The following is a 14,695-nucleotide window of genomic DNA, read 5'->3' as shown; positions in this document are numbered from 1 at the left end:
TTCCTCCAAATTGCATTGGGCCTCATTCTGACGGTGGAGGAGGTCATAATGGAATGGGAAGGGGGAGTTAAAGTGTTTAGCAACCGGGAGATGACGTAGGCCTAGGCAGACTGTGCGGAGGTGTGCACCTCGTGGCACCACGGGAGAAGAATGAGGAGGAGATAAGACTTTGCCTTCCATCACAGTGAGGGTATGCCTAGAGCAATCACTGTGATGGCTGTTTTGTGTAAAAAATTATATCTGTGTCTTGTGCTTTTTAATGTCTACTGCCGGACCCTGACGTGAGAGGACGCTGGCGTTGAGTATTCGCCGCTTTTCCGTCAGGATAGTTTGTCTGTTTGTTTCTATGTTAATTGTTTTTGTAAAGCGCTTTGAGCATGTGATAAGGCGCTATATAAAATAAATGGATTATTATTATTATTATTATCCATTGCCGAGCTTGTGCTTGGTCCCGCCGAGTTGAATATTAAAGACATGTTCTGTCTTATGTATGGATACACTGACCTCCTTATTGTCGACCTGTGAATGCTGACAACCAACTTCAGGAGCCAAGAGAATCAAGAGTGTTTAATAGTCATACGCACTTGGGCGAGAACAATGAGATTCTTGCTTGCCACAGCTTTACAGTATAGCGACCATAGGGATTGGTCCTGAGAGTCGAACCCTCGGATTGGCCAGCAAGGTCATGTGGTGGTTATGGCGCCCAAAACCAGTCAGTGGGAAGAGAACTTCGATGTGAATAGTTTGAGTTAATGGTCGTCCGTAATCTCGGTTGTTATCCTTTGTAATTGAATATTGCTACCGCAATAAACTTCTTTAACAAAGTACAAGCCTTCAGACTCGCCATATTGGTGACCCCGACGTGATCTAGCCGATCATCTACCACGCAGGGACACGGCGCCCCTGCTTCGGTTCCAACGCCCGGCGTACCGCAGCTAAACGCGGTCAATGTTCATCTTCCTCCGTTTTGGGCGCATCAACCACACCTTTGGTTTGCCCATGCTGAAGCTCAGTTCCACCTGAGAAACATCTCGGTGGATGATACGAAGTATTATTACCTGGTCAGTGCCCTACCGCCAGAGATGTCTGCGCAGGTGATGCAGTTCATCACCTCCCCTCCGGCAGAGGGCAAGTACGAGGCGCTGAAGGTACTCATGCTCCGAACCTTCGGATTCAGTAGGCACGATCGAGCTGAGAGGCTTATGCACCAACCAGATCTCGGAGATCGGTTGCCGTCCTCCCTCATGGCTGAAATGTTGGCGCTGGCAGGTGAGCACAAGGATTGCCTCATGTTCGAGCAGGCATTCCGGGAGCAACTTCCAGAAGATGTTAGGCTTATGCTCACGGATTGTTCTTTTAAGGACCCCGTGGCATATGCGGAGAAAGCCGATGCGCTCATGGCGTCGAAATCGAAAAAACACAGTTCAATCAACAGGGTCTCGGCACCATTGGGCAGCCCGCAGCGGCACCAAGATGGCGCCGCGACTCCCACCATTTCTCCGAAACCCCGCCAAAAAGATCCGCACAAGCGCGGCTGGTGTTATTATCATCTGCGATGTGGTGGAGAAGCCCGCAACTGCCGCTCACCTTGCACTTTCTCGGGAAATGCCTCGGCCGATCGTACATAGAGGCAGTTGCGATTGGCCAGAAGCGACGCCTCTACGTCGTGGATCGATTCACAGACACAGAGTTCTTAGTCGACACGGGAGCCATAGTCAGCATCGTACCGCCGACCGACCTCGAAGCCCAATCGGGTAAGAGAGTGCCTACCCTCATCGCGGACAACGGTAGCCCCATCCGCACGTATGGCACGCGGGGAATGTCTCTATCTTTCGGCACCCGCATGTACGAATGGTCCTTTATCGTCACGGCAGTCAGTCAGGCGATCCTGGGCGCAGATATCCTCTGGGCCTTTTCGCTGGTAGCCGTTGTCCGAGGTAAAGGCCTTCGACCCTCCGCTAGCAGCGATAAGCCCGCTGCTCCACCGCCGGCCACCCCGCCCAGCCCGACTGTCCAGGCCGTCATTGCGGCCTCCGACCCATATGCTGCGGTCCTGGCTGAGTTTCCGGAGCTGCTCATTCAGCGTTTTGACGCTCCTTCTGCAAAGCACGGCATTGCCCATCACATTTCCACCGAGGGCCCCCCCCGTTTTCGCTCGGGCCCGGAGGTTGCCGCCGGACAAACTGATGGTAGCGCGTGAAGAATTTCAGAAGATAGAATGAATGGGCATTGTCCGTCGTTCCGACAGCCCGTGGGCCTCTCCGTTGCATATGGTCTCCAAAGCATCTGGGGGGTGGAGACCATGTGGAGATTACCGGCATCTTAACGCCGTCACCACTGCAGACCGCTACCCCATACCACACATCCAGGACTTCTCGTCTAGGCTGGAAGGTGCTACGGTATTTTCCAAAATTGATTTGGTGCGGGGCTACCACCAGATTCCTGTGCGTCCGGAAGACGTACCAAAGACTGCCATGATCACTCCGTTCGGGTTGTTCGAATGGTTGCGTATGCCTTTCGGTTTGAAAAACGCGGCGCAGGCTTTCCAGCGGCTTATGGACCATGTTGGTCGGGATTTGTCTTTTGTTTTTATTTATTTGGATGATATCCTGGTCGCCAGTCGCTCGGAGCAAGAACACCTGGTCCATTTACGGACTGTGTTCCGGCGGCTTCAAGACCACGGGCTCATCATTCACCCCTCAAAGTGTCAATTTGGTCTCCCCTCTATTGATTTCTTAGGTCACCGGATCACCTCGGCCGGTGCCACTCCTTTGCCGGAAAAAGTGGAGGCCGCGGCCCACCACGGTAAAGGGGTTGCAGGAGTTTGTGGGGATGGTGAATTTCTATCACAGGTTCGTGCCGGCAGCAGCACGGATCATGCGTCCGCTCTTCCAGTGTCTCGCAGGCAAACCTGTCAAGTTGGAGTGGTCCGCGGCCACGGAGACGGCCTTTGAGGCAGCTAAAATGGCTCTGGCTGATGCCACCATGCTCGTCCACCCGAGCACCTCCACCCCCACGGCCCTGACGGTCGATGCGTCGGATGTGGCGGTGGGAGGGGTCTTAGAACAGCATGTTGATGGCAGTTGGCAGCCCTTGGCGTTTTTCAGCCGACAGCTTAATCCGGCTGAGCTGAAATATAACGCCTTTGACCGAGAGCTTCTGGCTCTCTATTTAGCTGTCCGCCACTTTAGGTATTTTCTGGAAGGCCGCCCATTCGTGGCCTTTACTAACCACAAACTATTGACTTTTGCTTTTTCGAAAGTGTCTGACCCATGCTCGGCCCGCCAGCAGCGGCACCTGACTGCCATCTCAGAGTTTACTACCATTGTCCGACACGTCGCTGGTAAGCTTAATGCCGTTGCTGATGCCCTGTCCCGGCCAGCCATTCCCCCAATTTCAGCGGTGGAATGCGAGGTAGATTTCCAGGAGCTTGCGGAGGCACAGCGACTGGCAGACACTGCCTCAGCATATCACTCCACCACTTCGGGGTTGAAGTTGACCCAAGTGGCTTGCAGGCCTGCGGGTACAAAAGTCTGGTGTGATGTTTCCCTTCCCCGCCCCAGGCCGGTGGTGCCGGCGGCCCTTCAGCGTCGGGTGTTTGATGCCATTCATGGGCTGGCGCACCCGTCCATTCGCTCCACCTCTGCCTTAGTGGCCACTAGGTTTGTGTGGCATGGCCTGCGGAAGCAGGTAGCCGCTTTGGCCCGATCCTGTGTGCCCTGCCCGACCTCTAAAGTTCACCGGCATGTCCAACCTCCGGTGCAGGAGTTTGCGGTTCCTGCGGTCCGTTTTGTTCATATTCACGTTGATTTAGTTGGGCCTTTACCCTCCTCTAGGGGCTACACTCAGCTACTCACGGTGGTTGACAGATTTACCCGTTGGCCGGAGGCCTTCCCGTTGTCCGACACCTCCGCCGCCTCTTGTGCCCGGGCCCTGGCCCTCCATTGGGTGGCCCGTTTCGGTGTTCCGTCCGTCATCATCACCGACCGGGGGTCCCAGTTCACCTCTACCCTTTGGGCTACGCTAGCGGAGCTGTACGGTTCCAGGTTGCAGCAGACCACGGCGTACCACCCATAGGCTAATGGGCTCGTGGAGAGGTTTCACCGACAACTTAAGGCTGCCCTCAATGCACGGCTGGACGGCCCTGACTGGGCAGATCAGCTGCCCTGGGTCCTTTTGGGCATCCGTACTGCTCCTAAGCAGGATCTCGGCACTTCGTCTGCGGAACTGGTATATGGCTCGCCACTCAGAGTGCCCAGGGATTTCCTTCCGGAGTCCTCTGGTCAGCAGCCCTCGGTTCCGTCGGTTTTAGCATCACTCCGGGCGCGAGTGGGTTCACTGGCTCCGGTTCTTACTTCGCGTCACGGGTGTTCCATGGTGCATGAACCGCCTGCCTTGAAGGACTGCGAGTTTGTGTTTCTGCGTATGGATGCCCATCGTTCCCCATTGCAGAGGGTCTATGAAGGACCGTTCCGTGTGTTGCGTAAAGGGACGGTCACCTTTACCTTGGATGTTGGGGGCAGGAGTGAGCTCGTCTCTGTGTCCAGGCTCAAACCTGCACGCTTGGATCAGGACCGCCCTGTCCTGGTCGGTCAACCCCCTCGACGGGGCCGTCCTCCTGCCGTTCCCCCCGACGCGGGACCCCCTGCTCCTGTGGTTCCTGCAGCCCCCTTCCTTACTCGTTCTGGTCGCGAAATCCGGCTCCCTGCTAGGTTCCGTACCTCGGGTTCTGGGGAGGGTCATGTAGCGACCATAGGGATTGGTCCTGAGAGTCGAACCCTCGGATTGGCCAGCAAGGTCACGTGGTGGTTTTGGCGCCCAAAACCAGGGAGTGGGAAGAGAACTTCGATGTGAATAGTTTGAGTTAATGGTCGTCTGTAATCTCGGTTGTTATCCTTTGTAATTGAATATTGCTACCGCAATAAACTTCTTTAACAAAGTACAAGCCTTCAGACTCGCCATAACAGGCACATTAAATGCAACACAACAAATACATATGCAATTAAGTATCAGTTAATCTGGGTAAACAAGACCAAGATTGTGCAAGACCATTGTTGGCTGAGGTAAAGTTGTGCTTAAGGATGTGTGGGGGATTCAAAAGAATCTGGAGAGAATAAATATTATTTGCTAGTTTTTGTCAGTAAAGCCTTGAAATATTCACGGTCAGAAATCAGTGTTTTTGAGATAAACTTTAGGAATGATGTTAGATGAAACACATTTTATTAAAACAGAAATCTGTGACTTTATAGAAGTAAACCAACAGGTTTTTTTTTTAGGATACATAAAATGACATGTGGAAAACCTAAAAGCATTTGAAAAGTTGTCGAAGAGGCAAAAAGCAGACCATAGCTACTGTGTGTCTTGGGGGAAACCCTACAATCAAATAGATAAAGCTGGTTAACAAATGCAGTAAATGGTCAAATAAAGTTTTCAGTTTTATATTTGTCAGGCTGTAAAAGTAAAGACATGCAGTTTATAATAAGCCTAACTCCCTCTATTTCGTATTTTTCAGATGCGATTCACTAAAAAGGTATCGGTATGGCCTGTGTCTTTTGTTGGTGGACTGCTGTACGAATCTCCCAAAGTGAACACTGCAGGAAAAGTCGTCGGTTGGAAAACTGTCTTTGATCCAAATCGACCTTTCGCCATTGACATGGCCGGCTTTGCAATCAATGTTAAACTAATACTTGAGAAATCTTCAGCCAACTTCCAGCTGTATGGTGTCAAGGGAGGATACCAGGAGACCAGCCTGTTGCGGGAACTTGTAACGTTAAGGGAGCTGGAACCTAAAGCTTCAAACTGCACTAAAGTAGAGTAATGTTCCAACCAAGTCTCAAGTCAAGTCAAGTTTATTTGTCACATACACATACACGATGTGCAGTGAAATGAAAGTGGCAATGCCTGCGGATTGTGCAAAAAAAGAAATTACAATAACAGCATATAAATTAAAATTAATACAGAAAAGAAAATGTAGTCCCTGGAGTTATAATAGTTAACAGTCCTGATGGCCTGTGGGAAAAAACTCCGTCTCATCCTCTCCATTTTCACAGCTTGACAGCGGAGGCGTTTGCCTGACCGTAGCAGCTGGAACAGTCCGTTGCTGGGGTGGTAGGGGTCCCTCATAATTTTGCTTGCTCTTGATCTGCACCTCCTGATGTATAGGTCCCGCAGGGGGGCGAGTGTAGTTCCCATGGTGCGTTCTGCCGCACGCACTACTCTCTGCAGGGTCATCCTGTCCTGGGCAGAGCTGTTCCCAAACCAGACTGTGATGTTCCCGGACAGGATGCTCTCTACAGCCCCAGAGTAGAAGCATTGAAGGATCCTCAGAGAGACTCTGAATTTCCTCAGCTGTCTAAGGTGGTAAAGGCGCTGCCTTGCCTTACCTACAAGTGCGGCAATGTGTGTTGTCCATGTCAGATCCTCTGTGATGTGGACTCCCAGGTATTTAAAACTGCTCACCCTATCCACAGTAGACCCATTTATCTCCAGTGGCGTGTATGTCCTTGGGTGCTGTGCCCTTCTAAAGTCCACAATCAGCTCCTTAGATTTTTTGACATTCAAGAGGAGGCGACTGTCCTGACAATAGCATCCTTTACTCTCATTTACTCTTTCTCAAGCAAACCTCTATGATGTGTATCACTCCATCAACTCAAATCAAACCATGACATTGAAAGTCAATCAGTAGAGACAAGCCACTCATTCTCAACCTTTTGAGCTCATGTCCAAAAATAGGCATGACTGAGAAACAGTGGTCAATTGTTAATGAACTCTTGGATCCCTTTATCCCAGGGACATTGCCAGTGTAAAGTATCACAAAATGCTGGAGTAACTCAGCGTCTCAGGAAAGAAGGAATGGGTGACGTTTCGGGTCGAGACCCTTCTTCAGACTGATGTCAGGGGGGGTGGGACAAAGAAAGGATATAGGTAGAGACAGGAGTCCATTCCTTCTCTCCTGAGATGCTGCCTGACCTGCTGAGTTTCTCCAGCATTTTGTGAATAAATAGGTGGAGACAGGAAGTCAGTGTGAGAAATGGGAAGGGGAAGGGGAAGGGAGGGACAGAGGAGCTATCTAAAGTTAATGTATGTTGTTTGTAATGTTCACAATCAATGTACCATTCCTATGGGGTGTAGTCCATTACTAATTTCCTAACCTTCACCTGGTGAAACTCTTAGGGTTTTGGTCTTTAAACGTCCTCTCCTGCTATAAGCAATGTATGACAGCAGGTGAGAACAGTGAACTGCAACCAGCCCAACCCATGACCACCAAAACAAACCTCTAAATCTACAAGAACACCAGGCAATGTTGGATTAATGTAGGTGATAGGAATTGTCGGAGCCTGCAAATCATTGGCCATTTAGTGCCATTTTTAAAAATTAATTTCTTTGCAAGGCCAGCAGTAAATGGCAGTATTTGACACCCAGCTCTAATTGTCTTGAGAAGGCGATGGTGAGCCAGCGTCTAGAACTGCTGCAGCTCTTCTAGTTAAGGGATGGGTGAGAGAGAGAGAAAGGGGGGGAGAGAGAGGGGGGAGAGAGTGGGGGAGAGAAAGGGGGGAGAGAAAGGGGGGGAGAGAGAGAGGGGAGAGAGAGGGGGGAGAGAGAGGGGGGAGAGAGAGGGGGGAGAGAGAGGGGGGAGAGAGAGGGGGAGAGAGAGGGGGGAGAGAGAGGGGGGAGAGAGAGGGGGGAGGAGAGAGGGGGGGGAGAGAGAATTCAGACTTGTCAATAAAGAACCAGTAATATATTCCTGATTCAGGTTGATGTGAGACGTGGAGGGGAACCTCTGAAAGTGCACCTGCTCCAATTGTCTTATGTGGTTGTGATTGTGAGTTTGAGACTGAGAGATTCCTTGTCAAAAACCACAGCATATTTTGTAAACGGTGCACGTGGCAGACAATGTGTGCTGGTGGTATAGGAAATAAATGGTTCGAATGGTGAATCATGAAGGTTGCTTTAGATTGAAATGAGGGGAAACATCTTCCCTGCAAGGATGGTTAACCTGCGTAAACCTCTTCTGTAGGAGGTTGAGGATGCACGCAAGAAGGGGGGGCAAGAGATTTCTGGTCACAAAAGTCACCCTAAGCAGTGTGGGAGAAAAGAAATATGGTATTGAAGTAGATGCTAATCTGTGATTGCACTGAATGGGAGAGCAGGCTCGGTGCCGATTGGACAACTCTTGCTCTTCTTTGTCCACACCTCTGTGTTTCCATTACACTTTTGCGGCTTAGACATTATTTGCTATCATGGCTATTGCCTGGTTTGTGCCACACGCAAACATGAACTGCTTTATTTGCAAAGAAGTTGCAAATAGAATCTAACGTTGTGTAAAGATAGACATAAAATGCAGGAGTAACTCAGCAGGACAGGCAGCATCTCTGGCAAAGAGCGGACTGATGAATTAAGTCAAGTCAAGTCAAGTCAATTTTATTTTGTATAGCACATTTAAAAACAACCCACGTTGACCAAAGTGCTGTACATCTGATTAGGTACTAAGGAAAAAAATGAAACATACAGTAGCACGCAAACATAACAGCACATACAAACACAGTTCACAGCGCCTCCTCAATGAGCCTCAAATGCTAGGGAGTAGAAATAGGTTTTGAGCCTGGACTTAAAGGAGTCGATGGAGGGGGCAGTTCTGATGGGGAGAGGGATGCTGTTCCACAGTCTAGGAGCTGCAACCGCAAAAGCGCGGTCACCCCTGAGCTTAAGCCTAGACCGCGGGATAGTGAGTAGCCCCAAGTCGGCCGACCTGAGGGACCTGGAGTTAGAGAGGTGGGTTAGAAGATTTTTGATGTAGGGGGGAATGTCCATTTAGGGCTTTATATGTGAATAGGAGGAGCTTGAAGTTGATTCTGTACCGTACAGGGAGCCAGTGGAGAGAGGCCAGAATCGGCGTGATGTGGTCCCTTTTACGGGTACCCGTCAGGAGTCTCGCTGCGGCGTTTTGGACCAGTTGCAGGCGAGACAGGGAAGATTGGCTGATCCCAGTGTATAGGGAGTTGCAGTAGTCTAGGCGGGAGGAAATGAAAGCGTGAATGATTTTTTCAGTGTCGTCGAATTGGAGGAAAGATTTGATTTTAGCTATGATACGAAGTTGGAAGAAGCTGGCTTTTACCACAGCGTTGACTTGCTTGTCAAATTTTAATGCAGAGTCAAATATCACGCCGAGGTTTTTGACATGCGGTTTGACTAGGCAGGATAGGCTTCCAAGACTGCCTGTTATCGATTTGATGGAGTCGGGGGGGGGGGGGGGCGAATAGGATGACCTCAGACTTGCTCTCGTTTAATTGGAGGAAGTTCTGTGCCATCTAACATTTTATGTCCTCAAGGCAGTGTGAGAGGCTGTTTAAATTTGACTGGTTGTTGGGTTTCAGGGGGAGGTAAAGCTGTGTGTCATCGGCATAGCAGTGGAAAGAAATGCCATGCCTTTGAATGATTTGGCCAAGGGGGAGCATGTATAGAGAGAAGAGAATGGGGCCTAGGATGGAGCCTTGTGGAACTCCGCAGGAGAGGCTAGCTGGAGCAGAGGAATAACTGCCTATGTTGATGGCGAAACTCCTATCTTTGAGGTAGGAAACGAACCAGCTCAGGGCAGTGCCATCAATGCCAACCGCGTACCGGAGACGGTCAATAAGGATGGTGTGGTCCACTGTATCGAACGCTGCGCTGAGGTCGAGAAGGAGCAGGATTGCACAGTCGCCGGTGTCGATGGCGAGAAGCAGGTCGTTGTGTACCTTCAACAAGGCAGACTCTGTGCTGTGGTGGGCTCTGAAACCTGACTGGAAACTTTCCAGGATGGTGTTTTGGTGTAGAATTGCCTTTTCAAGGACTTTTGACAGGAATGGCAGTTTGGAAATGGGTCTGTAGTTGCTAGGCAAGGTGGGGTCTAGGTTAGGTTTTTTCAGTAGGGGCTGGACCACCGCGTGCTTGAAACAGGTTGGAACAGTGTCAGTGGCCAGAGAACTGTTGATAATAGAGAGGATGCTGGGACCGGCTATTGCAATGACATCCTTCAAAAGGGCAGTGGGGGCAGGATCAAGGGGGCAGGTTGCAGGTTTCATAGCGGAGACAAGCTTTGCAAGGGAGGATAGAGTGACGGGTTGGAAGCAGTCCAATTTAGATGAACAGACTAGTGGGACAGCTAGGTCACGGGTGGGAGGGGAAATGTTCATTCTAAGAGAGGAAGGCATCCTAATGCTTTCCCCTTCATCGTAGATTACGTAGCTGGATGTGGTTGGGTCTGAGGACCCTGCCCTGATGAACTCCTGCAGTTTATCTATCAGGAATAGGATGATTTGAGAATCAAGAGTGTTCATTTGTTAAATGTACCAACAAAAGAATAATGAAATTGTTACTTGCTGCAACTGAATAGGCCTGAAAATGCAATAGCACACAGCTGATTCATACAGGTCCACCACCGATTTTACGGCAACTGATGGTTCGGCACCTCCTTTAATCCAGACAAAAATATGAAAAATTGCATATGGTGCATGCTCTTTCAGGATGCTTGCCTCCGTCCTGAGCTAATTGTTTACTTCTTTGTTAATTGTCAATTCTTTATTTAAGTTTCTAAGAGTCCAAGGTACTTTAGAGGCATGAGAGGGGTATAGTCAATAGTCAATAGTCGTTTATTTGTTACATACACATAAATGTGTAGTAAAATGAAACATTACCCGCAGTTGAACAATAAGACCAATAAGATTAATCAATAAAAATGCAATAACACATACAATCACAACTAACACCAAACAAAAAGAAACATCCATCACAGTGAGTCTCCTCCAGTCCCTCCTCACTGTGATGGAAGGCCAGAATGTTTTTTTCTCTTCCCTGCCGTCTTGTCCCGTGGTCAGGCTGTTGGAGTTGCCACGTCGGGGCGGTCGGGGCTCCCGATATTGAAGCCCCCGCTGGGCGGTGAAAAATCCCGCGGCCTATTTCAGGCCGCGCCGGATGGTGAAAGGTCCGTGGCGGGCCGACCCAAGCCCCGCGATTCGGGGCGGGCGAACACGTTGCCTCTGCCGCTGCCGGAGCTCCCGATGTCGGCCCCCACCCAGGGGCCTGCGGGCTTCCGACGTCCACGCGGCCCGCGCCGGAGCCTCCGGAGACGAGTCGCAGCTGTTCCCGCAGCATTCGCAGGCAGCCAGCGCCGCAGGTGGTGAGTCCGGACCGCGGGCTTTGCGAACCAGAGACCCAGGTGGTCCCAGGTGCATGGCCGGTGGTAGGCCGCAGCGGGAACGGAGACACGACACAGAACAAAGGTCGCGTCTCCGTTCTGGAGAGAGAATGTTACAGTTCCCGTTCCCTCCCACCCCCCCCCCCCCAAAACATAACATACAACACTACATCATATTAAAACTACAATTCAGACAAAAACAACAAAAAACACAAAAGACAGACGGACTGCAGGCAAGCCGCAGCTGCGACGGCAGCGCTGGCTCCTAATTAGTGGATCAGAGGTGTATTGTTGAATTATTATTACGTGACCTCTGTTGTCCCGGCAAAATGGATAAACCGGCAAGGCTCTGGGCCCAAGGGTGCCGGAAAATCCATGGTGTGCCTGTAATAATCAAAGATTTAGTAAACTAATTGTAATACTAGCTCACCATTATAATCCATATACTAAAACTCACATTTGTTTGTTCCTGAACTACAGCCAAAACGGTACATGATAGCGCAAACATTTTAGGCCCACCTTACCCACCGTCGTCCCTTTGGTGCTAATGAAAGAAGTTTCATCGAAATCGGTGTTATATTTTTAAAGTTATTCACGTTTTAAAGTTTAAATCTTATCTCCTAGGGAGGGAGGGGGAGGGAGGGAGGGGGAGGATGGAGGATAAAGGATAAGGTGGGTTGGGGATGCAGTGGGGGGAGGGGGGAGAGGGGGGAGGAAGGTGGAGGGAGGGAGCAGGGAGGGAGGAGGGGGGAGGGGAGGAGGGGGGTAGGGGAGAGGAGAGAGGAGAGGAGAGAGGGGAGAGGGGAGGGGAGAGGGGAGGGGAGAGGGGAGAGGGGAGAGGGGAGAGGGGAGAGGGGAGAGGGGAGAGGGGAGAGGGGAGAGGGGAGGGGAGAGGGGAGAGGGGAGAGGGGGAGGGTGCTGCACCAATGCAGGAGAGGTTAGGGCCCAATGGGTCCACTTGGTCAAGTACAAAATAAAATGGAGTCTGTAGTTCAATTAAAGACACAGTCCATTGAAGATCCTATCTGCTCAGGTCAGTGTTGTGGCGTGTTCAAGAGCCTGATGGTTGCTGGGAAGAAGCTATTCATGATCGTGGTGGTCACAGTTTTCAGGTCCTAATGTGGGCAAATAGTATTAGGTCAGCATGGATGTGTTGGGCTGAAAGGCCCATTTCTGTGCTGTCCGTTTCTATGACTTTATGATTTGGCAGATCAGACGCAAATGCTGAGTTCATGGACAACTCTTGGGTTCATATTCCAGTATTTTACACAAAAGATTTTATGATGCAAATTTCTAATTGGGTTTGAGGTGGGAATAAAGTTATTAGCCAATAAACTGATGGTTTTCAATGTAAGTTATGCAGAATTAGTTTTAAATATTACATTGCAATTTCTTAGCTACGAATCAAATATTGTAGAGTGAGAAATAAAATAGAATAAAACCCTTGCTAATTCAACAACTGAAGATTTTAAATTCATGATGCAAGCAGAGAGCTGTGCTGAACTACTATCCACTTCTTTGATGACCCTCGGACTATCCTTGATCCAACTTTGCTGGCTTTACCTTGCACTAAACGTTATTCCCTTATCATGTATCTATACATTGCAATTGGCTCGATTGTAATCATGTATTGTCTTTCTGCAGCCTGGAGAGCACACAACAAAAGCTTTTCACTGTACCTCGGTACACTCGACAATCTATATACTAAAACTCATTTGTTATCTTGTTTGTGACTGAACTTCAGCCAAAACGGTACACGATAGCGCAACAATTTTAGGCCCACCTTACTCACCATTGTCACTTTAGTGATATTGCAAGTACTTTTATTGAAATCGGTGCTATATTATTTACGTTATTCACATTTTAAATTTTAAAAGGAGGGGAGGAGGGAGGGGGAATGGGGGAGTGGGAGAGAAGGGAGGGGGGGTTGAGGAGAGAGGGGAGGGGGGGAGGACAGGGTGCTGCACCAATGCAGGAGAGGTTTGGGCCCAACGGGTCCACTTTGTCTAGTAATAAATGAAACTAAACAGTGGTCTCTCTGACTCTGACAGGGAGTCAAACCATTGTCACAGGACGGGTAGCTTCACTTTGAGCAAAACACTTGTGGTCACACTCACTAAACTTCCTTTGCCCTCGAACAAGGTTAATCCAGCAAACGGCTGGCCAGCGCAGTGGTTTGAATCATTGAGTACAAAAGAAAAAGAGTTGACATTGCTATTGTTATATGTGATCATTTTGCAGATCCTCGTTTGGCATACTCGAACTGAGAAACCAGTTCTCATTAATGAAGGGAAGAATGGATTCACTGATCCAAGAGTGGAAGTGTGACCTTTACTGAGACTGAAGGCATTTCCTGTAAGTCACAATTGAATGCATATTAAATAATTAACATTTATCTACTTTGACTTTGGTCTGGACTTTGAAGATCCATTGCTTAAGTGAACTGGTTGCTGGCATCTAATTGTTTTCCCCACTCACGTATTTACACTTATTAAAGTTGTTAAGCTTTAACAAAAACAATGTTAGAACAACTTTGAATTTCAGACATTAAATGTAAAATTAGCCGGTTTTGGATACAGATCCTGAACAGCTTCAACTGCCAAATAATAACACAAAGAATATTATTATCCATTTTTTAAAAGTTTCCAATGCATTTACTACAGGGCAGATGATCACAACTGAACATTTGAACTCTAGATTCCAATTTATTGCACTTAAACGCAGGCACTGAAAGTGAGGCCTTTCTGCTTCCCAAACATTCCGTGTCTTTGATAACATATTCATCGCTCTTTGATCTTAGTCATTGCCTGGCATCTGAAGATCATTAGAGTGGTACAGTGTGGAAACAGGCCCTTTGGTCTAACTTGCCCACACCGGCCAACATGTCCCAGCTACACTAGTCCCACCTGCCTGTCGTTTGGCCTACATCCTTCCAAACGTGTCCTGTCTATGTACCTGTCTAACTGATTCTTAATTGGCAATTCCCTTCCTGTGTAGCTCTTCTTATTCTTCTTGGATTAACTAGCACCTTAGCATTATTTCCTTTCTTTAAAGATAGCTATTGTATAGGGGTTGAGGCAATTCTGCACCAAAATCTTGCTTTCCAGTAAAAAAATCTTGAGATATAAATATTGCTTAATCTTTAGGCGCATCAGGGTAGCCCAGAGAAGCCAAGTAAATGTTGGGGCTCGGGGTGGCTTGGAGGTGCAGCGGAGAGGCAAACAATCAAAGATTGTAAAGGTTGACACTGAAGGTAGACACAAAAAGCTGGAGTAACTCAGCGGGTCAGGCAGCATCTCTGGAGAAAAGAAAAAGGTAGCGTTTCAGGTCGAGACCCTTCTTCAGACTGAGCGTCAGGGGAGAGGGAACTGAGAGATATGAGAGTATATAGAACAAATTAAAGAAAGATATACAAAAAGACAGATCCAAGCCAGCAATGATGATCAAGGAAAGGTGGAGCCCATAATGGTCCATTGTTGGCTGTGGGGGAGGCAAGTAATACAAACAGTGAAACTCAGCAGG

The 14,695-nt window shown here is 49.0% G+C and overlaps 1 protein-coding gene across 1 annotated transcript in view; it reads left to right on the top strand.

The window, feature by feature from the left end:
• Window positions 1-14,695, top strand: part of LOC144598482 (galactosylgalactosylxylosylprotein 3-beta-glucuronosyltransferase 1-like) — a 104,036-nt gene that overhangs the window by 83,096 nt on the left and 6,245 nt on the right. Inside the window, exons 5-6 of the mRNA XM_078408626.1 lie at window positions 5,513-5,809; window positions 13,415-13,528. Of these exons, the coding sequence (XP_078264752.1) occupies window positions 5,513-5,809; window positions 13,415-13,501 (384 nt within the window). The 3' untranslated portion in view covers window positions 13,502-13,528. The remainder of the gene's footprint in view (window positions 1-5,512; window positions 5,810-13,414; window positions 13,529-14,695) is intronic.

This window comes from Rhinoraja longicauda, chromosome 12 (assembly GCF_053455715.1).
Source record: "Rhinoraja longicauda isolate Sanriku21f chromosome 12, sRhiLon1.1, whole genome shotgun sequence".
NCBI lineage: Eukaryota > Metazoa > Chordata > Chondrichthyes > Rajiformes > Arhynchobatidae > Rhinoraja > Rhinoraja longicauda.
This window is presented reverse-complemented; position numbering and strand designations above follow the sequence as displayed.